Source organism: Dicentrarchus labrax, unplaced genomic scaffold (assembly GCF_905237075.1).
Source record: "Dicentrarchus labrax unplaced genomic scaffold, dlabrax2021, whole genome shotgun sequence".
Taxonomy (NCBI): domain Eukaryota; kingdom Metazoa; phylum Chordata; class Actinopteri; family Moronidae; genus Dicentrarchus; species Dicentrarchus labrax.
In genome coordinates, this window is record NW_026136714.1 from 295,627 (window position 1) to 320,919 (window position 25,293).

Below are 25,293 nucleotides of genomic sequence, written 5' to 3' on the forward strand. Positions count from 1 at the left end.
TAAAGGTATTAAACAGGGATAATCACAGATATATGCAGGTTCTGAGGCCTATAATCTATAAATAATCAATAATATAAAGGTGTGAAATATTGATTACTCTTTATTTTACTTTATTCTTGGCTAATAGTACATAAAGTTACATACAGGTTGTTCAAAACACATGAATAATTGCTGTTATTTTCACTTTTTTACAACTTTTTGTAAAAAATATAAAACAAAGTAGAGAATTAATGTAAGTATATTAAGTTCATTAATACTTAATCAATGTATATTAACTACACTGAGCTGCTGTGTACTTCTGTTTATAGAAATAATTACAATAAATAAGGATTCGAGGTTATTTATCATTTAAATAAAAAATAAAAAAATATTAATAAATCATAAAACTCAATAAAAACTATAAAAAGTCAGTTAAACTAAATAAAATCCTTCTCCACCCGAACGTTAATGAAGCTCACACATCTAATTGTAGTGTTTTTGTTTGTTTACATGCTGTATTTAATGTAAACAAACTACGAACTACACTTCCTTTATAGAAGGACTACAACAACAGGGTCACGCACAGGATACGTCATCGCGCTCAGCTGACCGCGGCGCGCTCCCGGAGCAGAGTGTATTGTCTTTAAAGTGAGTTCAGTTCAAACACAGCTCACCTGTGAGGCCATGCTGTGCAGACATGCAGTGGGAAAGTGTCTCCGTGTTGTTCTGTCTCCTCAACTTCACCCGAACTTCTTCAGAGGGACATTTGATCCGCGTGGATGTTCGCAGAGCGGCGGGAGAGCTGCGACACTTCTGGAGGAGCTCCGGGTTCTGGTAGGTCCACAGCGGGGGGACAGGAAGCAGTGAGGGACACGTTGTATCGATCAGTGTGGGTTCGTTTGAAGCCCGAATCTACCTGCAGACCTCTGAGACTCATATGAGATATTAAATAATGTTGTGTAAAGGAAGCAGCTTTAACAAAGCTAAGATCTTTTTTAAAATGACTGTTTTTTAAGTGGAGTTTGGTGCAGACTCTGTATGAAGTCTGATTGCGCTGCTACGAACCGGCTGGTAGATAAACATTGATTAGTGCTGGGTGGAATCACTCCAAAGATTATATATTAATAATATTCTGGTGGTTTCCAACCTTTGTCTTTCTATCACTGTGTTAAAGTGATGACCCTCTAACATACTTTATGATTGTTTCATATTATATACAGTAGCAGTAACTGGAGTATTTCCTGTGGTTATTGATCAGAGACTGATATTTATATACAACCCTTTGTCTGTATTGTGTATCTGTATCATTTATAACACTCGTACAGACATTGTATGTTTATTTTCTGATTCAGTGTCATTGCATACTCCAATATATGAAGGAATCACAATGTAAACAGTCTTTATTGTAAAAGCAGAACTTAAAAATAGTATAACAATATTTATTTAAACACATAAAATACTCAAATTATTTAAAGAAATATTTCTGAAGTGTTCTGTTACACGAATAATAAACAGATTGTTGTGTTAAAGAGAGTTAGTTGTGGGTTATTAGTAGTTGTGATATAAAGTTATAACTGTTAATAATAAGATAATATAAATATAATACCCAGAGTGGCTCTTCTCTGTGTCCAGCCCCCCGCTCCCTCACACCCAGGCCCACCAGTTTGACCTGAGTCTGGACCAGCAGCTGAACCTGGCCTATGTGGGCTCAGTCCCCCACGGAGGGATCCAGCAGGTCCGGATCCACTGGATGCTGGAGCTGGTCTCTGCACAGTAAGTGGACCAGCAACCATTAAAGATCAGAGACTGGGACGATACGGAGGTTTAAAGTACCTCTGCCTTGATGCAGCTCAGTCTGGGTGATTATTGATCCAATATCTGAGTTAGAAATAACAAACAACATCCAAACTGATGCAACAGCAGATAACCATCAGTGATAAACATTGTGAGTGTTTCTGGTTCAGTGTTGACTCTCTGTCCGCTCTCGTTGCTGTAGAGACGTTGGAGGACGACCTCAGTACGACTTCACTAAACTGGACCAGCTGATAGAACTGTTGAGGGTTAACGGACTCCGACCAGGTATTTAAACATCACTTTGTTTAGTTAGTTTCCTCTGGTTGGAGGCCGGTGTTCACTGGATGAAAAGGTTTCTGTATCGGGGGGGAACAGTCGTTTATATCTTTAAATATGGGTGTATATAAGTTCTCGGGTCATGTGACTTCATATATTCAATATAAACTCATCATCTGTGACAAAAATGGCAACAAAACCACCGGCCACGAAGTAAAAGGTGTTATTTTTTCAGGTTTATTATGTTTTGGTGGACAGTTTGGTTTCTTGAGGATTATTTTATATTTTTGTGTTGAAAAATATTTAATTATATTCTAAAAGCTTTAATAATCAGCATTAACAGTCCGTTTCCTGGAGCATACATTGCCCATATAAAGGTATAAAACAGGGATAATCACACTCAGATATACACATCTGAGGCCTATAATCTATAGATAATCAATAATATAAAGGTGTGATATATTGATTACTCTTTATTTTACTCTTAAATGTGGATTATTCTTGGCTAATATTACATATAGTTACACACAGGTTGTTCCAAACACGTGAATATCTATTGTTATTTTCACAAAACAGAAAAGAAAGTAGAGAATTAATTTAGAAAATGTTTAAAAGTTGGCACATAAACTATTTAAAAGAGGGAAAAAGGTTAAAGTTATACATTAAATGGGCCAATGTGTGTCTGGAGATTCAGTCTGTAAATCAGAAAATAAAGGTCATATTTAGAAAATTGTGTTATTTTAGCCTATAAAATAAAAAATCTATATATAATAGACGTAAAACAAAACATGAATCACAGCTGTAACTTTGTTGTTTTCAGGTTTTGAACTGATGGGCAGCGTCTCCAACTACTTCACTGACTTTGAGGACAAATCACAAGTGATGGAGTGGAGAAATCTGGTTTATCTCACAGCCAAGAGATACATCGGTGAGTGAGTGCCACTGCGTACCCGCTGATCACGATCAATAAATCTGAATCTGTTCCTGACAACACGTACTCCTGTTTAGTTCATTATTGATTGTAACCTGCAGATAAATACGGCCTGGGAAGTGTTTCTCAGTGGAACTTTGAGACCTGGAATGAGCCCAACAACCACGACTTTGACAACGTCTCCGTGTCAATTCAAGGTGATCCCACAATGCATCCTGCCTGCGGTCATATGTCACAGATTTGAGTTATTCTTTCAGGGGAAACTGTTCAGAAATGAAGCTATTGGTAGATATTCTTCCTCCACAGATATTATATTACTTATACTTATGTGACTTATTCCAGAAATGTGTCTTATTTAAAATTAGACACAGACTAACAGTGAATGATCATGAATACATTAAAGTCGTAATATTTTGAGTTTCAGTGGAGAGTTTTAGCACGCAGTGACGGACAGCTGTAGGATTATTTTCATTATTGATTATTCTGCCAATTATTTTACAGATTAATCTTTTGGTCTTTAAAATGTCAGAAAATAGTGAAAAATGTCCATTCAGTTTAATGTGATATTAAACAGAGAAAAGCTGGAAATCTGGAAATATTTGAGACATTTTTGCAAGAAAAATTACTTTACAGGTATTATTTTCTGTTGATCGACTCATTGTTGCCGCTTTAAAAAGTTTCCACATCTGAAAATAAAAAAATAAAGACCAATATAAATACTAGACCAGTGGAGTGGATATCACCAGAGATTTCAGTGCCATAAACTTCTCTTCAGGGTTTCTGAACTACTACGATGCCTGTTCGGAGGGTCTGCTCGCTGCCAGCAGTCTCCTGAGGTTCGGGGGTCCGGGAGACTCGTGTCATTCTCCCCCCACTCACCGTACTGCTGGGCCATGCTGCAGCACTGCTACAACGGCACCAACTACTTCACCGGAGAGACCGGGGTCAGGATCGACTACATCGCCCTGCACAAGAAGGTGGGATCCTCTGGACTCCAGCTGGGTCATTGGTGGAGATTGTTTCTCTTCAGGGTCCAGTTGATTTCTTTTCAAACACAAAACTACTTCAATGAATGCATTAATTATCTCAATTAATTGTAAAACCGATGTAATTTTGGGAGCCCTCCTGTTTCTGTCCTGTAGGGGGGAGGCTACTCGTTGCCCATCCTCCAGCAGGAGGTCCAGACGGTGGGAGAGATCCAGGAGCGGTTCCCCCGGTTCCGCAGCCTCCCGGTGTTCAACGATGAGGCCGATCCGCTGGTGGGCTGGTCCAGGCCTCAGGAGTGGAGGGCGGATGTGACCTACGCTGCCATGGTGGTGAAGGTGAAGACTGACTGATTAAAGTCCAGTGTATTGATTTAGATTTATTAATGCATATCTTAGTTTGTCCCAATCCTCTGTCCCATCAGGTCATAAACCAGCACCAGAACCTGCTGCTGGCCGACCCGAACAGCACCATCAACTACACCCTGCTGAGCAACGACAACGCCTTCCTCAGCTACCACCCTCACCCGTTCACCCAGCGCACCCTGACCGCCCGCTTCCAGGTCAACAACACCCAGCCGCCTCACGTGCAGCTCATCAGGAAGCCCGTCCTCACCGTCATGGGCCTGCTGGCTTTACTGGGTGAGTCTCTTTACAGCAGGGTTCATTCTGTTGGTCTGTCCCAGTCCTGGTTTAAAGGTCCCCTCCTCCTCCTGTGTGTGCGTGCGTGCGTGCGTCTGTCTGTGTGTGTGTGTGTGTCTGTGTGTGTGCGTGCGTCTGTCTGTGTGTGTGTGTGTGTCTGTGTGTGTGTGTGTGTGTGTTTCCACCTGAAGGAGAGACCCAGGTCCTGGCTCAGGTTGTGAACTCGGCAGGAACCGACAACAGCACGGTGGGAGTTCTCGCCAGCAGCCACGAGCCCGTAGCGGCGAGCGGCTCGGACAGCTGGCAGGCCGCGGTGCTGGTCTACAACAGCGACGACAACCGCACCTCCACCGGCGCCGATGATGTCACCGTGTCTCTGAACGGACTGGCTGAGCTGAAAGGTACGTTAACAAACTACTCCCAGCAGATCCACCAGGCCTTTGTTTGTGTAAGACAGTCCTCCCTGTTACCTGTCTCACATCCAGGTCTCGTGTATGTGACGTATTACATCGACAACAATGTGACCAACCCGTACGAGCTGTGGCGGAGCTTCGGCAGCCCAGACTACCCAACGGCACAGCAGTTCAGACTCCTCAGGAGTGTGCAGGTAAACAACAACAACACTGTCAACATCAACATTATCATGTTCACAATGCTGAATATCACTGGCTCTCAAACTCCCTCTAGTGGTCTGTGGAGGAATCTCCATGTTGGTGGAAAGAGCACTGAAAGTCTGTACTCAAGTAGAAGTACAGTTTATTACTGAATTAAAGCTGCAAGCAGCAATAATCGGGCCCTCGCAGTCCGCAAGTGTCCACGCACTGGTCTTTAGACTGCACTGTCGATCCGATCAATGCCCTATGAGGAGTTTGTTCAAATACAATGCGCCAAATTCCAAATGGCTGACTTCCTGTTGGGTTTGGGGTTTGGGTCCAAGAGCAGGCGTATTCATAGATGAAGATCTTGTTCAGAGCAGCTTTGATCCACATGTTGGATGTCGTTGTGTCAGGACCCTCAGGTTGACGGACCCTGGGACGTTCCTGAAGGGGACACTCTGACACTGAAAGCCAGACTGTCTGTGCCGTCCGTCCTCCTTGTCCATGTGTGTGCTCAACCCAAAGCTGCACCAGACCAGGTCAGTACCAACAACAACAACAACAACAACAACAACAACAGCAACATTAAAGTATTATTTATCTGCAGCAGCACATCAGTTGAAGGTTGTGCCGTCTGCAGTTGAGCACGTGTTTCTGTGTCAGATATGAGAATGTGAATGTGTATCAACTCAAAGCTTGATGGATGGAAGTGGAACAACAGCAGAGATGATGATGATGATGATGATGATGATGATGAACTGTTTGACTTTAGGTTAATGGATTACGCTTCATCAGGATCACCAAAGGCCAAGTCCTGATTGTCTGGTCGGACCACTGCGTTGATTCCAAGTAGGTGAACGTGATTATTTCTTTATTTCTGCAAGAAAATGTAACAGAGTTAAAGGCTAATGAGTAGGATTTTCTTAAGAATCAAAGTATAGACTCATACAAACACAATCCCTCTGTGTCCAACACCCACTGGATGTGAGTGGCAGTGTCTGTATCTGTGAAATCAAAGAGGAAACACATGAAGGATCATGAAAAGCTGTAATTCCTGCCTGTGAATCTCTGTGTATTTGCAGATGCATTAAGACGTTCGAGGTGGAATTCTCCTCGGAGCAGAAGGAATTCAGCAGAATCAACACTCAGGACTCCATCTTTACGTCTCACGTTTATTCACCGGGTAAGAAATCTTTCACCTTTCAGACTGTATTTCAGCATCGTGGCATCCGACTGTGGAAATAAGACCATGTTGTGTTGTGTAGTGGACCAGGAGGTCAGCGGGGTGTACAGAGTTCGAGCTGTGGACTACTGGGGCAGACCCGGGTCCTACTCGCTGCCAGAGAGGTATTCAGAGGAGCACTAGAACAAGGTCAAGTGTGTTCACTGTGTGTGAATCATTTTGTACAATCTGAATATTTTACAGAGATCAATGTGCTGATTATATATTTTAAGGTCATTAGTGATGAATTAAGTGCTGTTTGATTCATTATAAACATACATTTATTATTTATGCTCTCACATTTCTGATGTATAGTTGTGGTTGGAATTTCAGATTCATTTCATTTTGATTTTCTTCACTTACAGTATTGGATAAAAGTGTCTGAATTCAGTAATCAGCAGCTCAGGTGAGTTCATTTCTGAAGCTGCTGTAGATTCATTGACTTATGGAGAGTCGTCATTAACTGACCTCACTGTTACAGAAACTGTTCAATCTAATGGTGCATTCATTAATAATCTGTTGTTATCTGAACAGCCCTCGTAGATTTTGGTCACTTTATTGAACTGAAATCTTACAATAAGACACAATTTCTTCAAACAGCCTGATAACAATAAGTGACTTTGTCTTAAATTAAAGCACCAGAAGCTTCTTATTTTTATCTTATTTTTTATTAAAACAATGAAAAACTAAACAGCTGCTTCATTTCCAACACTGGGTTAGAGTGTTGTGCAAGTGCTCTTACTTTGAAAATAAGGACAATAATCTTGTTCCTCTGCTGGGATATTATGCAAACCGTTACTGGTTCAATCGAGCTCAATATTAGCTGTAATAAAGTTTGGTTAGGTAAAGTTAGATATATTTTATTAAAACCAAATTCCTTTATTATGCAAAACATTCTCAACACGATTACTTTCCATTTCCCAGAAACAAGGCTTTTCTTCTTTGCAGTGATCTGATTTTAAATGTGTTTTATTTTTTATACTGTCTCAGATCTTTGAACTATTGTTTTTGTATGTTTGTGGGTTAAAGTAAAAGTTGGACCAGTCTAAGTTGCTTACAGTCATTTTTACAATACAATAAACACAACAGCAAATTTCTTTATAAAATTTATTGTCCTCAATACAGAATGATTACACAGTGCAGATGTTACCCATCAGTGTGACAATACTGAACACTTGGTTATATCATCTCATTCTTCCAACCAGCATTAGTTTGGCTTGTGAATATAATTTCATCTTGGCAGTGATAATTAGGTTTTTTTTCTTGGGGCGTCAAATTGGATTTATCCGATAATTCTCTCCTATGATGTTGGAATAAATCATAAGATTAACAGGATTATTCTCCTGTTTGTGTGTTTGAGACGAGCTCCGTCTTCATTTTGGGCTGGATGATCAATCCAGTTTGATGAAGAGCGGCTCGACAATCTCCAGCTCGGGAGCAGTTTAGCAAGCTCCTGTTACAAAAACACAGAGAAGATGAAGAGTTAGATGAGTTTAAACAAAATGTATATAGACAGTGACAGATCTGCCACCCCTAAACAAGGCCTGGCCACCCCAGTTTGGTGTCAAATGCTGTCAGTTAATTCATTTAGATTCATTTTTAAATAGAAATCAATTGAATGATCTTCCACAATTTAGACTCAATGACAGACTTTGGAAGAAGTTTTTGGAAATAAAACAATTTACACATCTTTAGATATATTTTGAGTTGATGAGGCATCAGTACTAAACTGTTTCATAACCAGTTAAAACTTCTTGTATGTTTCGATATAAATGTTCCTAAAAAAGAGAAAATGTGTCCTTGTAGGAGTCTTCTGTATGAGCTATATCCTTTAAAACTGTTAGAATGACTACGTACCAGACTGCAGCACAGGCTGGAACTCTCCGGCCATGCAGATTTCCTCCTGTTTTTGGCGGACGACTCTCTGGATGGCAGGGGGGAGGCCACGGGGGTTGCGTGAGAAGACCAGGGCATAGCCGTCCTCGCAGCTTCCGTCCTCCTTCAGGCTGCGGCAGGCATAGGTGATGGCGTAGTTGTCGTAGTCGGTGTCAATGATCCAGTAGTTGTCACCTGGAAGAGCGAGAAGTTAGTCTCAACTGTGTAGGAGAGGGGACGAGAGAGAACGTACGCGTGAGGATGCTTACCGCCGCTGGACAGGTAGCTGGCCAGACCCTGGTAGTTCATGAACATCTTGCCGGGCCTGCTGGGGTCGGGCACGGAGTACTGAGCAGCCATGTCAGCGCACACAACCCAGAACCTGGATGAGTAGAGGATAACAGAGTCGAATTAGCGAGCAGGAATGGATATATATAGTTATTTTTTCTGACTGATACTGAATAGATTTCTATAAATGACAAACACCTACCCAAAGAGGGTGACTCTGCCCCTGGAGGATGCAACCATGGCACCATCGTCATCGACAGTGTATTCAGCAGAGATGTTATCCTGCAGGAACAAACCCTCAGGATCCTTCTTCTGCAGAGCGTACCACTTTCCTGAATACTGTCGGGGGGGAAAAACACAAAGATGAGTCTGATTCTTCTGATAGTCAGTAGAGTGTGGATGTGCACATAGGCAGTGAGAGGCAGTTTTATTTATAAGCATGTTTCATACACCGATTCAAGGAGCTTTACAGAAAACCGACTTAAAAGTTAAAAAAAGGTTAAGTTAAAAAGAGCATGAAAAAAGAGATAGATCTATATATGATACAAGAACAAAAAAGTATTTAAAAAATGATAATAGCACAAGCACATGTTTTAGAAGCATTTAGGTAATGTTTGATGTTTGATTCTATGAACTGTAAAATTTACATATTACTGTATTACATCGTATGCTGATGATGTTCTGGTTTACCTGAAGGATGCAGATTATTCAGCTCAACCCGTTTTTCTACTTGTTCCTCTGTGAGAGATAGCTAGCTGTCCTTAAGTAAATATTTACTACCAATTTAATTTCTCAAATAGATTTCCTGTCGCAGAGTTCTGAATTCTGCTTTCCTTCTGCTTGTGGATTTGTGAGTATTATATTGTAGTCTATATATCTGTACTCACTCTTTTGGGGTCAAAGTCCTCTTTGACTGTGAAGCTGTCGACCACGCAGGAGGCCAGGCTCTGCTCCACACAGGCCAGGAACAACATCACCACGGAAAAGAGTTGGAAGTCCATTCTGGGGAAAAACCAAAGTCAGACACAGGTTAATTTACATTCTTTGTTGTACTTTAAAGCAATATTTCTATTTACTGTTAATAATTCAAAGTTAAAGAAGTAAAGAAGTATGTATTTGGTCCCCATGAAGCAGCATCCTCTTACCTTGAGTGTAGAAAGAAGCAGCAGGAAGTTTTCAGTGCAGAGTTGTTGCAGTGTCTGAACTGTGGTGAGAAGACAGTGCGCGGGCCTTTTATATCCGATGCGCAGACAGGCTCACTGTTTATTTTCACTTCTTGAACCTAAATGCAGATTTTAAATCTATCACTAATCCAGTTAACAAAATCCTCCGTCTGTAAGCTGATGAACCGTCGCATTCAGCACTGTATGGGCTTTACGTAATTGTTTGCAGGGCTCAATGAACATAATGGCAGATGCCCCGGTGGCCTGAGCCTCGAGTCACACGTCCATGCCCATGTTTACATGAGCAGACTATTTTAAGATCTCCAGTTGAAGCCAATGTTGATATAAAGTCCCCCCGTCATACTTTTATTATTTTTTGACTTCCCAACAATGCCTGACTGTGTTCAGTGGGAGAGTAGTGACTGTAAGTAAGTTTTCTTGTTGTTTATTTATACATAGCTTTGCAACACTTACTTCTTTATGAAAATACATGTTTTTATCACTTTATGGCACATTATAAAAGGCAATTGTATTTCTCACTGATATAAGTGTGTTGTATATCCCTGCAATGACAAAAAGGTGTTAATAAAATATGCAACACTTAAAAACAAAACTGAACAACAATAAATATAAATTTGCAAGGATAATAAAGAATACAACAGAAACAATACAAAGTCGATAGGAAAAATAAAATAAAAACCATGGAGACAAATAATGTATCAACCAATAATTAAAACCTAAAAACTAAAGGTACTTTTTATTGTCTTCTTGTTCATTTGAATAAACTGAACAAACATTCAAAAACATTCATTAAAAAAAATCTCTTTTGGTCAAAACGGAAACTTGACAACAAATTAAGATAATTATAATAATAGAAGGGCATCAAGGACAAGGGGGAAAAAATAAACAATGAATAAATAAATAACAAATACACATATTCAATCATATACACAAGTAGAATTATTTGAACAAGGAAAAAATAACACTAAATAAATAAAATATCTATACGTGTGTGTGTATACATTTAAAAAAATCCTAAATAATTCATTAAAAATCTGAGATGTGTGATTCAGTTTGTGCACAGAGCTTTTTATTCAGGTGTAAAACAAAAAGATCTACGATTTAAGGATCAGTTGTCAGTTTATTCTTAAACATTGTGGATGTGAGCAGTCATTCTAACTCTAGACAGACTGAGACTGATGTGGACTGGAGGTGATCCACTGATGTCTCTCTCTCTTCCTGGGACCACTGGGAAACAGAACAGCGAACTATAACATCTGAGCTGTATTGTTCTACCTGTCTGCCTTTATATTCCACTAAAACAAACTTTAAGGTTTGACTGTATGAAATGTTCTAGAGAACAGCGCTGAGTAATGAACTTATGTCAGCAGAGGCTCAGGTGTTCCCGTCTGCTCGGTTAAGTAACGTTCTGTCATCTAAATGCTGCCAGAGCTGCAACCTGTAATCCAGGTCGAAAGCTGTCATATCGGAAACAGCTGAGCTGCGTTAAAGGACCTTTACACCCAGAATGCACCAGCAAACGCACACACAGGTGCCAGAGTGCGAGACCGACCCACTTACAGGAGTTATGCACTAAAAAGCTGCTTTTATAGAAGTCATATATAATATTTTACATCAATTCTTGAAGCCTGTTTTGTTTCAATGAGCCCAGCTGGATTCATCTCAGTTACCATAGTAGCTATTTAATGTAGGCAGCCTGGTGGATATAGATAAATATTCATGGTGTATGTGTATATATGCTGATTTAATCACAATAACATGAATCCATATTTGCTTGGAAAAGGCCCCAAATGAAGATATTTGAACAATAAATGGTTTTATTTCCAACTCTACAGACATTTCTCCTTCTAAACCTTTTTTCATTGAACTTTAACCGATCACTGAGTCTTAAATGTGGCCGTAACAGATCAATATCTCTGGAGGTATTGTTGTGACGCCTAAGTAAAGACCAGTAGCCTTCCAGTAAGTCCAGCAGTATTTTTAGTCGACCCAACATTGTTGTCGTTCTAATAATAATCTCACCTGTCCCGAGGATATTAGGTAAGGCCTCGCTCGACCATATATACACAGTCTTAACTCTAATCTGGGAACAAAAGCTACGTTTAAATGATCCTGTTGTAGACACACATTGACTGGAGGTGAGCTCAGGTTGGACACGTGTGCACTCCGGTGAATACACGTTATAATATGTCCTATACCGTTTTAAATAATATTTTTAAACAGTTAAAGATGTTAAGAGTCGGTCATCTTGTAAAGGCGAGTCTTCAGTTCTGCTGTTCCAAAACCGAGGAGCCAGAACTGAAAACATACCTTTGGTCTTCAGCCTGATCTCAGGGGCCTGGCTGGGCTGTAAGGGGTTAAAAGTTCTCACCACAGTGTGAACAGCAGAAATCAGACCGAATCTGATCTTTTAAATTCAGATTTCAAACGTGGTCCAAGTCAGATTCAGGTCTGATTCTTTGCAATGTGAGCTCAGTGTGAACAGTCACACCAGAGTTCAGGTGACTGTTGCGTCACCGTAGATCAACATTCATAATGCGGGTCAGGTCAGGACCGGGACCTGCTCACAGTGACATCTGATACAGACATAGACATTTAAAATATAATGTGAACGGCCAAACAAATGAAATCAGATCAAAGCATTAAATCAGAATTAAGTGCTGAGGCTTGCAGTGTGAACTAATGAGACCGGTTTATTGTTTATTGATTAAGAGGATCCAATAATGGATGCAATATATCAGAATAAGGCCTTCTTGAGTTTAAAGGGTTTAAGAAAACTATTTTTAAAAAAAACACAGTACGCCTATTTCAATATTTATTTTTTTTTCATTTCTGTGAAGAAAACTAAATTAAATTCTTATTTTCAAAGATATTATATAACATCTGAACTTTAAAGACCTGAACAGTCTACATTCACAGAGCTTCACTCTCTGATTAACAGCCTCGTCCTGCAGTAGAAGTTACAACCAGAGAGCTGAGACACCAATAAAGTCTGTTTTGTTAAAAATAAAAAACAAACATAATATAGAAAATGTTATTAAAAGTTGCTAAAAAATATCAAAAAAACTAATCTGTGATCAACATTCACATTCTGCAGTTATTAAGTTCACTGTTTGGATTCATTGTTCAGTTTATCAGCTGTTATTGTTATTAATGAATATAATATGAAATATACATTAAATATAGTCCGTCTGCTCACTGATAGAGAAATGGATCCCTTTAGGACAAAGGTGGTTTAGAAGATAAACAGACCATAATAGTTCATACAGTGTTTCTGCAGATTAATATCAGACTAATATTAATAAAGTTTAACATCAAACCAAAAGTGTTTTCTTACATCTGTAGATTTATATGCAGCTCTGCTTCATTATGTGTCACAGCCAGTAGAGCCCCACTGTGAACCCAGACATGTTGAATACCTCAGTTTTATATTAGAAATGTTCATTATGGATCCTCAGCATTTAGAAACTGTCAGACGCTAACTTCTATATGTTGGTCAATTAGCATAATTAGCATTAATAAGCATAACTACCTTTGGAGGATATTTTCTAAATGATGGGGACCCATACTGAACATTTCTAATAATTAAACTTATTTATATTATATATTAATTTACCTCTATTTACATCCATACTGGCAAAAGAAAGTACGAATATATGAAAGAAAATCCTATTGCTTCCATGTTTTGTTTTGTACTTCAGTATTAATACAAATGTCCCCCAAAAGTTTGCAAAATGCTAAATCCCACAACAAATATAACAATGTGAAATAATACATCTAAAAACTCGTCATTACTCCCCAGGATCAGCAGCTCACAGCAGGAACTCCAGACACCAACCTTTCCCATAAAAGAGGATAAAATGACTCAAATAAACTAAATTAATCAGCTTTCACTGGAAATAATTCTTATGATGAACGTTCATCCTCTAACGATGCTGCTCAGAGGTCGACCCCCCGTCCTCCCTCCTCTTAGAGATTCTAATGTTGGGTTTTAAATGGGAACCAGTGATTATAAAAAGAGTTTAAATAAACAGAAAGCAAGTGAACATGAACGTACAGCAACAAATTAAGAACTTCTGCGTTTAATGAGATTATTAATGTGAACAAAATGTGCAAAATGATTCCTGATCATTGTAATATAACATGTTTAATATCTGTCACAGTGTGTACAGAACCAGAGGTCACATGCTGGTAAACAGACAAACACTACAGCGATCGTATATTTGTGTTTTTATGAATTTCTACATTACAAACAGGAACTTTAATAAGTTAGGAGTGAGGCAGCAGTTAGTGGGGTAACAATGCTGAGTTCAGGAGCTTTATTTCTCATGGTGTAACTAACTTTAACCCCGCTGTCTGGTCCAGGGAGGTGTCGTATTATTCAATGTAACAGTGAAAACGTCCACAACGCGGCGCCGTGGGACCGGTTGGGACCGAACTTTGCAGTCGTTGCTCCAGAAAGAAGGAGGGAGAGGTTGGACATTGCACAGGGAGATCCTCACACAGCGGAGGTTTACTTCAGGATGCTTTCTTGACTCGCTGTGAGAGAGGAGAACAAGGAGTTCATCATTATACAGGATCTACACTGACTGCTCACACTTACTGTTCAGTGTAAAGAATAATGTATTATATGGAGTATCTGACACCGGAGGGAGGCCAACCTTCTAGCAGCTTGGCGATGCGCTCCTGCTCATCCCGAACCTTCTTCTCCTCCTCCTCGATCCTCTTCTCCTCTGCTGCGATCGGCTTCAGGTTGTCTGAGTAAAAGAAGGTTTATTTAAAAAAAGACGCCACCCGATACTGAGAATAAATAATGGGACCTATTATATGAACCTACGGATGTCACATCCTCCTTAAAAGGTTGTATTTATATATGAGATATATAAAACAATAATATAACATTATATTCTTATAAACAGAGTCACATGGTGTCTCTCTCCCTCTGCCTGTGTTGTATCGCAGCCTCTCTGTGGGTTGTTTCCATAGCCGGTCTGCTCCGACTGAAACTGCTGTTTTTATCATCTACGTCGGTGAATTAAGGATTTATTTCCACCAAACCAGAGTTGGTGATTGTTGGAAACACTAACAGAGACGCTTTTAATGAGTTTATTCTGTTTCTGTCCACTTTTATGAAGTTCTGATGATCTGAAGGTAAAATGAGTGTTTGTGTCTCTGGAGTCTGGTGGAGAGTGATAGTGATATTACGGCTGTTTGTGGTTAAACTAAAGGTCTATCTCTGTAGGGATCCTTTCCATAATGCTGTCAGACACTGACAATAACAACCTGAAGACATTTTCAGGAACATTTTAACATCTAACTCGTTGAATTTAGGACTTTTATTGTATTTCTGTCTCGCTGTTTTGGTCTGATGCTGTAAGAACTGATCTGTCAGCTTTTGTCACTTGAACCTTTTACGACCTTTAACCCCGGGACGCTGTGTGGTTGACTCCTCTGTGAGATCAGGTGTTAGTGGAACTCACCGTATCTCCTTTTGCCGTAGATGATTCCAGCAATCAGAGCTGAATACCTCGCTGTCTGTAAACGGAGGAAACAGAGCAGATTAAAACACAAACACACAGTAATATATCAGACTACTGCACTCACTCACAGTCAGTTCACTCACACATCAACAGAGAGGAGGAATTAGCTTTAGAGTGAGCTTTAGAGTGAGCTTTAGAGTGAGCTTTAGAGTGAGTCTTTAGAGTGAGTGAGCTTTAGATTGAGCTTTAGAGTGAGCTTTAGAGTGAGCTTTAGAGTGAGCTTTAGATTGAGCTTTAGAGTGAGCTTTAGAGTGAGTTTTAGATTGAGCTTTAGAGTGAGCTTTAGAGTGAGCTTTAGATTGAGCTTTAGAGTGAGCTTTAGAGTGAGTGTTTGTTGCTCCTCCCACTGAACTCCACTCACTGCTGCAGGGTTTTACTGACACCTTGCTCATGGGCACAAACTCCACCTATAACAGAGATTCATTAACCGGTTTCCAGAGAGTCCGGGGACAACTCTTTAATTCGGCACCAACAGAATCAACAGACAATCTTCAGTTTGATGATTAAAATAAAATATATCTCTAATAAATCTGTCAGACTGATGCTAATGCTACAGCTACAGCTGAGGTAAACGCACTGTTACTCAGATAAAGAATAAATTATTATTTAGAAACACTTTATTGGATTTAAGAGCATTTTACCAGAGGACGTTTCTATTTATAACAGCTAGCAGTTAGCAGTTAGCGCTGTGCGGCTAGCGGACTGAAACACACAGATCAAACTTTATCCACATTATTCCACATTATTCCACATTATCCCACATTATCCCACATTATTCCACATTATTCCACATTATCTGGTAAACAAACCTTAATCAACGGAGACACTGCGACCGGAGGAGCCATCGTTTCTCTGCAGGCTAACCGTTAGCAACAGAGGTCACTTTACCGCCGCACAGGATTCTGGGAGGAGATTCTTCCTCTGAGGTTTTATTGTGAGCTGCTGCCGCCCCCTACCGGAGGGACCTCACCGGTACAACTGATTATTTATAGATTATTGATTCTTTATTGATTCTTTATTGTTATTGTTTATAGATTGTTTATTTATTTATTTATAGATTGTTTATTTATAGATTATTGATTCTTTATTATTGTTTATAGATTGTTTATAGATTGTTTGTTTGTTTATTTATTTATTTTATTATAGATTGTATTTCTCAGATTTAAAAAAATAATTTATTATTATTATTATTATTATTATTTATTTTGTAAATTTTAAATGAACATCAGATGAAAGGATGTAATATATAAATATAAAACTGGAGATTTATATTGTATCTTTATATTCTTTCTTCAAATCTTTTGTTTTTTTTTAAAAAACAGACTGAATTTATTTTTCAGTAAAGAAAAGAAAGAAAATTATTTGATTTCATGTTAAAAAAATGAATTTGATGAATACAGTTAATATAGTATAATGTGTAAATATATAATATATAATAATCATTTTTTACTGTTAAACTAATATATTCACATATTTTATTGTTATATATAAATTTGCTGTTTAACTGTTACTCACATAATCTGTACAAAAATATTGTTTTTGTTACATAAACTGCAAGTTATATTCTAATAACAAATCAATTGATGTTATGAAATTATTACTATTCATTAATCTGTCATACAATGTAGCATACACATATTTCTATCTTCTATATATATTGTCAAATATTGTACTATAATTTACAGACTCTTATTATATCTTTTCTATTTTCTATATATATTGTTGTTCGATATCATAATATAATACCTATTTTAACATTATTATTATTATTATTATTTGTATTTCTTTAATATTTCTGATTCTGAACTGAAATATTCCAATAAATAGTGTTGTGCAATATAAAGTGATCCAGTCGAGACGTGTGAACTTCAGTCAGTGAGGACGACAGTTTAATGAGCAGTTTAGTGTTTATTGAGAACTGGTTGCACACTGTCAGTAAACCATTCTGCGTACTGTAAAGGAGAAACTATTGAACACTGCAAACACTTGAAACTGATATTTGTTGCTGATTCCTGGTTAAGCTGCTCGCTGAAAGCAAATCTTCCGAAAGGCGTAGAATTATAATGCAGATAAACATAAAGATCGATGCTCTGAGAGCTGCTGCGATGAAAATAAAAAGCTTTTTCATTCCAAAGTTTGACCTCTCCACCCAAACAGCAGGATGTTGACAGTTTCTGTATCTGTGGTGATTCAGGAGGCTTTCAGATTTAATCATATTCTTTATATTCTGGCTCCAACTTCACTAAAGCCGACTTACATTGAGACAAATATTCAAACCCCCCAATTCTTCCTCCATCTTTGAGATCTTCTTCTACTTATGTGTGTTTGAACAATGCTTGTGTAACTGTAACTGTTCTATATAATAAGATAGAGTTGTTATATGTTATATACAAACTGAATGTGGATATTGCTTTCATCTTTTGTTTTTATTTTCAGGCTTCTGGCTATTGAGTAGCAAAAAATATGGTTACCTGTGTACAAAAAGCAAAATATTAAAACTTAATTTTCTCCCCATATGGCAAATTCCCCATTCACTAACTAACAGGCTTAGAGAGGGTGAAGATCCCTCACCGGCTTCCCAGCAACAAGAGCTGCCAATTTACTGGACTTCACATCCAGATGTGCCACTTCTGGGACTTGATCCCTCGTCCTTTGTCCCTCAGACACTATTATTCTTGCAGGGTTTTACAGAGTATTATTCCTTTAAGAAGTAGGAAGTGAATGTGGGGGACAGCTGTTGGTCCCGAAGCAGTGGTTGAGCTGCTTTAAGGTCCTGTTGGCGAATCTCAGCTTCCCGCGTTTCTTCGTGGACGCCGTGTACTGGTTGGACTTGAGTTTGGAGTAATAGTCTGAGAACTTGTTGAAGAGGATGGATATGGGCAGACCGTTGAGGATGATCCCGAAAGCGATGCAGATGAAAGCGAAGAGGCGTCCCAGTATGGTCTCCGGGTAGACGTCTCCGTAGCCCACGGTGGAGATGCTGACCTGCAGGGAAAGTGAGGAGAGCGAGAGAGCAGTCAGTTATCATAAACTGTACATTAACAGCAGAGCAGAGAGTGATTATCAGTGGCCGACTGGATTACAGCACTTAAAGTACGAGCTGAGCTGAGCACAAATCCATTGACAGGTTTTGAAATCGGTCACAGTGTGAGGCTTTCATACACACATATTCTGGACTGTTTCAATATAGATTCAAACAGAAAAATGACAGCTGGCATGTTATTGGTGCAATAAATATAAAATGAGTAACCCCTAATAAATACATTATGTTACAGAAATTGCTTTATCTCAAAAACTATAAGGAGTTATATGAAATGTTTGGTACCATTGGATTCAGAACGACTTTAAACTCAAGAGAACAGAAAATCAGGTCTTGAACTTGAGGGCTTTTTTAAATATAGTCATTAATGGGTTAAAACTGGAAACTGAACCTACCAGAGCAAACCCTAACAACTGACCCTTCCTAAGCTCCACCCCCTTTCGCTCTGTGATCCAATGACAGCTGATAAAATAACACATTTCTAGTTACATCCAGACCTTTAGCTATTTTTAGGTAACTGTAAACCTCAATCTAATTGAATATATCTGGTAATCTATCTATTAATATATCTCTGTAAATAACTTTATAAGGAGTACGCTCTATTTGTTTATTCCTGCTGTACAGTTGAGCATTTTAATGTGAGGCCTTATGGAGATTGACTCCCTGCTGGAGCCTCTGGTGGCCGTTAGAGGAACTTGCTGCTGGGTCTTCAGTCAGTGCAGAGTTTACTGTACGTTACATACTTTATACATTTAGCATTAACAGAAAATCCTACCAGAATTAAACTGTTACTCACTGAAATGTTTGCAGTGCTGATTAAAACTGTGTTTACATCATATTTTGTGTATTTTCAGCCACCAAATGGATGTTTATGTCAGCCTTAACACGGTAATAAATCTCTTTTGTGGGCTGAGAGACTTTTATCAAGGCGTCAGTATCTCCCACTAAGTGTTGTGAACTGTGGGTAGTCTTTGTAATTACAGTAATTAAATAAAAATGTGCAGTTATTTTCACAACAATACTCAAGAAAAGCTTAAAAACCGACGTAAACGAGAAGTTGTGATGTTGTGAAGAACTAATTCAACCAATCCCAGAGTATTCTTCCAAATGTTAATCACGATGTCCCTCGTCAACCTTTCCAAAAACGTTTTGTGAGAATCCATTTATAGATTTATTGGATATCCTGCTCACAGACCGACTGATGTGGGTCCTCCAGGGACTCACGATCCCTTCTGCATGTGAATCCAACAGGACTCCTTCACTATATAACCATTACTATGACTTTGAGGATTATCTTTTCCTTCCCCTGGATTAGAAGTAAGATTCTACCGCTCCGTTAGAGATGGAGGGGAATGATCTGTTAACACACTGAAGCAGGAGCTGATACATCCTGCAGGAGACCTCAGTGTGTTTTGTAAGCAGAGTAATCTGAAGACATTACACAGTTAACTCACCAACCAGGGACTGTCAGCACTGAAGTTATCCAGTGACAGTGCACTTTATTTTACTTATATAAAGAGGTTTCTTAGGTTTGTTCTCAGGAAAGTGATTTATTTTAGATTTAATTGTAATACTTCTGTGCTTTCTGTATTTCTTGTACTTTTTAAAGATTGCTGTGAATCTTCCACCTTTGTTGTAGAGAGTTCTGGTATTTTATTTGGACCATTAGCTCCATGCTACTAACTAACTCACTGTTTACAACAACCAACACAACACAGATCCACACTGTAGGGAAGCAAAGAGGAGGATAAACATCTCATCCTTTCACCCTCATCCCTACATAGAAACATCCACAGACAGCAGAGGAAGTCAGGGAAGGTCTCATTTTTTAAGTCACAAATGCTTCAGAATATTACATAAAAACCTTTAAATTGTAGGAAGATGTACTTACAGATGCCCACCACCAAGCTGCAGGAATGCTGGTGAAGTTTGTTTGCGGCATGTCGTGCTCCACGGTGTAAACCATGGCGGAGAAGCTGAAGATGCCCATGGCAATGAAGAGGAAGAGGCAGCCCACTTGTTGGTAGCACTGACGCAGAGTGAAGCCAAACGCCCGCAGACCAGTGGAGTGTCGCGCCAGCTTCAAGATACGAAAGATTCGCATCAGTCTCATGATCCGCAGCACTTGGCCCAGCTTCCCCACCTGCCCCACCGCCTGCATGTCGGCCTCGTGCTTCATGAAGTTCTCCTCGTTGTCAAAGACCTCCAGGATGCCCTGCACATACTGAGGCAGGATGGCGATCAGGTCCACGGTGTTGAGCACACTCCTGCTGAAGGATTTGAGGTCAGGAGTGGAAAATAGACGGAGCAGGTACTCCATGGTGAAGAAGGCGATGCACATGGACTCCACGTATTCCCAGTATGTCTTCCCACTGAGCTGACCTGTGGCAGTTCTGTACTGCATCTCCTCCACGGTGCTGAGCGTCATGGCCACCAGGGAGATCAGGACAAACAGGCTAGAGGCCAACGCCATCAGCTTGGCCTTGATGGACGAGAACGGCTTCTCCATCAAGTTCCAGATGGCTCGCCGCTGCTGGCCCATGAACATGTCATGAAAGAGCTCCGCGTTCTCCTCGATCTCCACCTCCGCCTCCAGCTCCCTCTGGATCTTCAGCTGGTCGTTCAGATCGTCCTGCCTCTCCTCGAAGGAGATGCGGCAGCAGCGGTGGGTGTTCTTGATCCGCACGCCCCAGTAGTTGATCTCCTCCAGGAAGTTGCGGGGACACAACTCGTCCCTGATCCACAGCACGCCGGTCCTGTAGAATTGGAAGATGCTGTGGAAGACGTCTGGGTCCCTGTCGAAGAAGTACTCATTGTTGGTCACAATGTAGTCATCGCACAGGTCCAGCTTCATGTTGTGGTCCGTGTAGGTGGCCAGTCGTCCTATTCTGGTCTTGGGATACTTGGCAGCCATCTTGTAGGCTATCTGGTAGGGCTTCCCTCCTACATTAATGTTGATCACGTAGTTCTTCTTGGAGGGTGAGACCGGCTTGGCGAAGCCGTACGGAGCACAGTCGTCGTCTTCGTCCTCATACTCGGCGTAAATGTCGTAGATGTCCCGGGTCAGATCCTGCATGGAGTTCCATGTCTTCACGCAGCTTTCCTTGGCTAGTGGATAAGCAATCTCCGAGGGTCTTCGTTGAATGTCTGAATCGGTGACTTTGTAGTTGGGAAAGAGACTCTGTCTCCTGTTCCACAAGTTAACCATCTTGCTGGTGCTCCCCATGTTGATCCCCCCAGACTACACAGCAGGCAGCGCGCTCAGACCAGCCAGCATTACTGCTGTCTAATACCCACTCCACCTAAGCATTGGAGGACATGAGCAGGATGCCTCATGGCCCCATTAATGTTGCTGACTGAGAGGATCCGCGTGCTTACAGGACATCTAAATACTATTATCCCCTGCTGAGCTGCCTGGCTGACATGACGTTGGCTGTGTGGCACATCTCAACAAATGCCCATCATGAATTCACCTGCTTTCAGTTGATAAACCCTTCGTGAGTTTATGGTGCTCACACCTGATTTTGGTGATTTAAAGACAGAATCACAGACAACATGCGGTGTTGTTTTCCTCACGTTTATGGTATTTATGAACGCATATGAACGCACTGTGGCACGCATTAATCTTTATAAAATCCCTACAGATTACTCAAGGAAGTCATATTGGAAGGCTATTATTGGAAAATACCATTGCATGTCTTCTTTTTTTCATTCTTTTTGAGGAAAGCAAACACTTTTTCTTCTTTGTAGATACTTTTTTTTTTTTTGGTTAAGTTTCTTTAAATTTACAATAAATTGTTTATGTTGGTTTTTATTGTGCAATGCTTTAAGACTCCTATACTGCAGGGGAACAAAGGAAGGCTTGTGGATACATAAAAGAGGATAAAGGCTTTAAGCATTAGTCTACTTCCTGATTGGGAGGGGGTGCAGAAATCTTCAGGACCTGAAGTGAGTCGAGGCTATTTAATCTTTAGCTTTTTATTGATATACAAATAAAGTTGTGAACCGACAGGCATTAATAACTTAACCAGAGGGAATTTCTGCACAATAGAAGTATCCAACATAACTTTGCTCTCATAACTGAATCTTCTTACTGGATATCAGATTATTGTCCTGCTGATTTAACAGTGCCGGCTCACCACATGACGTTCTGCGAGGCCGCTGACCGATGACATTATGAACCACATCAACCTTTATTTACCTTCCAGGTGCCAACCACCGCTGACAAGTTAAAACAATTAATGATTTAGGTTTGCTAAAGCAGTGACATTTAAATAGAGCTGCCAGACTTAAGCTAGTCTTGTTAGTGCAGTGTGTCAAAAGAACAGGAGGTGAACTGGATTTGTCCTGCGAACCACAGCGAGAGACCACAGACAGTGTTTGTTAAGCTTCTTGGCTGCTATTTGTCTTTTAAAGAAACAATGCAGTCCTCCTTCAGTCTCTTCTGGTATGCAGCTAATGTTGGCAAACTTTAGATATTGATGTGTAACTGACACTGTCTCTGTCCTTCTCATCAGTCTTAAGTCTAAAGTCTTTTGTTCCCCAGACCAGTGGTTTCCCAAAGATTCATGGGGGGTTGCAAGGCCTTCTTGATTTTAAGGAACAATAGAAAACTTCAAAAATATACAGCGGGTGGTCTATATCTCAGTGTCAAGGAGAAGAAAACAGTGAATTTGTCAGAAAGTCTGTATGATTGTTAAAAATGATAAAAATACATAATACAGACAGAGAATTGTGTAAAAAGTTCCCTAAACAAGGAATATGAAATAGAAAAGGGGTCCCTCCAGGAAAACAGTTGGGAACCACTGTCCCAGACCATACATGTACTCTAGGAGTGAATCTGTCTTTAGGCTGCTGGACTGTCAGTTAGGGCAATAAACTGGCGATATGATGCATACCACAATACAGGGGTCGTGATTTAATATATTTTAATATATATCGATACAGTAAGCAAGGTGATATATTGTGAGGTCTGCAAATTAGTTTATGTGTACAACACTGCTGTCTTGTGGAGTTTGAACAGAAAAGTCAATAAAATACCACAAAACTAAATATTACAATACAATATTTTTTCATTTATTGGCTGTCAAAGGTGGCAAAAGCACCCACAGTAGAAGCAGATATTTGTGTAAAAGTATTGTTGTTGGGAAGGAGCGCAAAGATGCAAAAACCTGAAATGCAATAAAACTAAAAATGAGTCTGTTTTTAAAATGTAAGAAGTAGAAAGTTGATATGTGTGTAAAAATATAGGAGCTAAAAGAAAATAGTTGTCAGTAAAATAAATGCTGGATTGAAGGAGGCCTGAAAAACTACTTAAAGGTCCAGTGTGTAGGATTTGTTGGCAGCTCGAAGGAAGGCGACTCATTCTAAGGCGATGAAAGCACAATGATTTCTATTTTAATTACACTAATGAAAACATACTTATGAATATTATATTCCATTTCTAACAATAGATGCTCCTAATTGTGACACACTGGACCTTTTAAACACAGTAAAGTATTTGTACTTCCTCTGCTGGGTATGGTTGCCGTGTGCATTATATGCCTTCATATTTATTTATATATTTATCTTCAATTTATATTTTATCATTATTCTAATAACTGAGAGATGCTGTAACTCCCTAAAACAGGGATCTCAAACTATTGGCTCACAGGACATTTCTGGCTTACCAGACTCAAGCTAATTTGAGTTTGAGACCCCGGTGTTAAAATATAATTAAATATTACCCATAGTGGGTCAAAGGAGTCATAAAGTGAATTAAAAGATAGCAGGGAGGTGCATTTAATTTAGTAATAACTTCGTCTGTAACAGCAGGACGTTTTGGTTTTGGGATGTTTTTCCTTTTTTACTTGAAAGTCATAAAGTCAAACATCAACAGTACAAACAGGTGGACCAAGATAATCAGTGTTGCCTCTATTTACTGCTACTGCAGTTATTACTATGCAGGAGAAAGAGGTACGTTTATATTTAGATATTTTCTCCTTATCGACCCAGTAACAGGATAGTAAAACAAAGTATTAATGGATATCTCTATACCGGCATTTCACTGGGATTAATATCATCTGCTCTCCCCGTGCACGGTTTCCTGTTATCACTATTGTCCGGAAGATTTACGGATCACATTCAGTAAAGTCTCTTTAAAGCTGCTTAGAAAAAACAAGAATGAAGGTTATAATCCCTCATGTAGGTTCATAAAACCTCCTGTCGTATACATTCTTTACACCTACGTGTTGTTATTTACAGCGGGGAAATCAAAAACACTTATTGTTGAGTAACAGAAAATGCTCTTGCTTTACCTGACCTCTGCTGATGTGATTACAATCAGACATCCTCAGGTTTTTGGTTTTATCCACAGTTTACACTCATGTAATGTCCCAATTTACACTTATTTGACCACATACAACCACATACAATCGGGTATAATCTGAAGTTTTCCTCCCTTTCAGCTGATCATAATTATAAATTAGATCAACAGTTACAATCAGTTTGAGAATTAAAGCAGATTCAAATACTGCACCTCGAGGGGAAAATGTTCTTATGCCACCAACAGGAATCAATGAATCCTATAAAATATAAGTGGAAGTGATGGACACACTAATGCTAAAGCCTGGAGTTGAGTGGTTGACAGTGACTAAAGATGTTAAACACCTTTCTGTCCTGAATGTCAGTGGTGACACACCGAGTCCGTGATGGGATTCATTGGTTCTGCAGCATTAATTAACAGAGGAGTTGTTTCTGTGAGCTCAGTGTGAGTCATTGTGAATATAATAAGATTCACCTGACGCTTTTTGTAAATGAAATAAATTTAAATGTACTGTGGCAAGTTTGGCTTATCTGAGTTTTGGTTGAATTGTTCATTTTCAGGTTTTATAAAGCTTCAGATGACACAGAACGGAGCAGCCAGATGAGTTCTGTGCTGATGTGTGTGAGGTGAAGGATTATC

The 25,293-nt window shown here is 39.6% G+C and overlaps 3 protein-coding genes and 1 long non-coding RNA gene across 4 annotated transcripts; 1 reads left to right on the plus strand and 3 right to left on the minus strand.

The window, feature by feature from the left end:
• Positions 1-575: 575 nt before the first annotated feature.
• On the plus strand, positions 576-7,472 carry idua (alpha-L-iduronidase). Its single transcript, XM_051422989.1, is given in 15 exon segments — positions 576-813; positions 1,612-1,752; positions 1,976-2,058; positions 2,870-2,977; positions 3,082-3,177; positions 3,756-3,851; positions 3,854-3,957; positions 4,123-4,302; positions 4,389-4,605; positions 4,797-5,006; positions 5,091-5,212; positions 5,615-5,740; positions 5,974-6,050; positions 6,284-6,384; positions 6,467-7,472. Coding segments are annotated over 15 exon segments (1,899 nt in total). The 5' UTR covers positions 576-676; the 3' UTR covers positions 6,568-7,472.
• Positions 7,473-7,769: 297 nt separating this feature from the next.
• On the minus strand, positions 7,770-9,840 carry LOC127376273 (purpurin-like). Its single transcript, XM_051422997.1, has 6 exons — positions 9,732-9,840; positions 9,474-9,588; positions 8,789-8,925; positions 8,568-8,680; positions 8,281-8,493; positions 7,770-7,876 (listed from the first exon to the last, which is right to left on the minus strand). Exons 2-6 carry the CDS (start codon positions 9,585-9,587, stop codon positions 7,866-7,868), a joined length of 588 nt encoding a protein of 195 aa, XP_051278957.1. The 5' UTR covers position 9,588; positions 9,732-9,840; the 3' UTR covers positions 7,770-7,865.
• Positions 9,841-13,836: 3,996 nt separating this feature from the next.
• LOC127376275 (uncharacterized) lies at positions 13,837-16,230 on the minus strand. Its single transcript, XR_007887497.1, has 4 exons — positions 16,120-16,230; positions 15,251-15,305; positions 14,432-14,527; positions 13,837-14,309 (listed from the first exon to the last, which is right to left on the minus strand). It is a non-coding gene; the product is annotated as an uncharacterized LOC127376275 (long non-coding RNA).
• A 1,783-nt stretch (positions 16,231-18,013) lies between these two features.
• LOC127376113 (potassium voltage-gated channel subfamily V member 2-like) lies at positions 18,014-21,586 on the minus strand. The gene is made up of 2 exons (XM_051422707.1): positions 20,242-21,586; positions 18,014-18,295 (listed from the first exon to the last, which is right to left on the minus strand). Exons 1-2 carry the CDS (start codon positions 21,574-21,576, stop codon positions 18,014-18,016), a joined length of 1,617 nt encoding a protein of 538 aa, XP_051278667.1. The 5' UTR covers positions 21,577-21,586.
• Between the last annotated feature and the right edge of the window lie 3,707 nt (positions 21,587-25,293).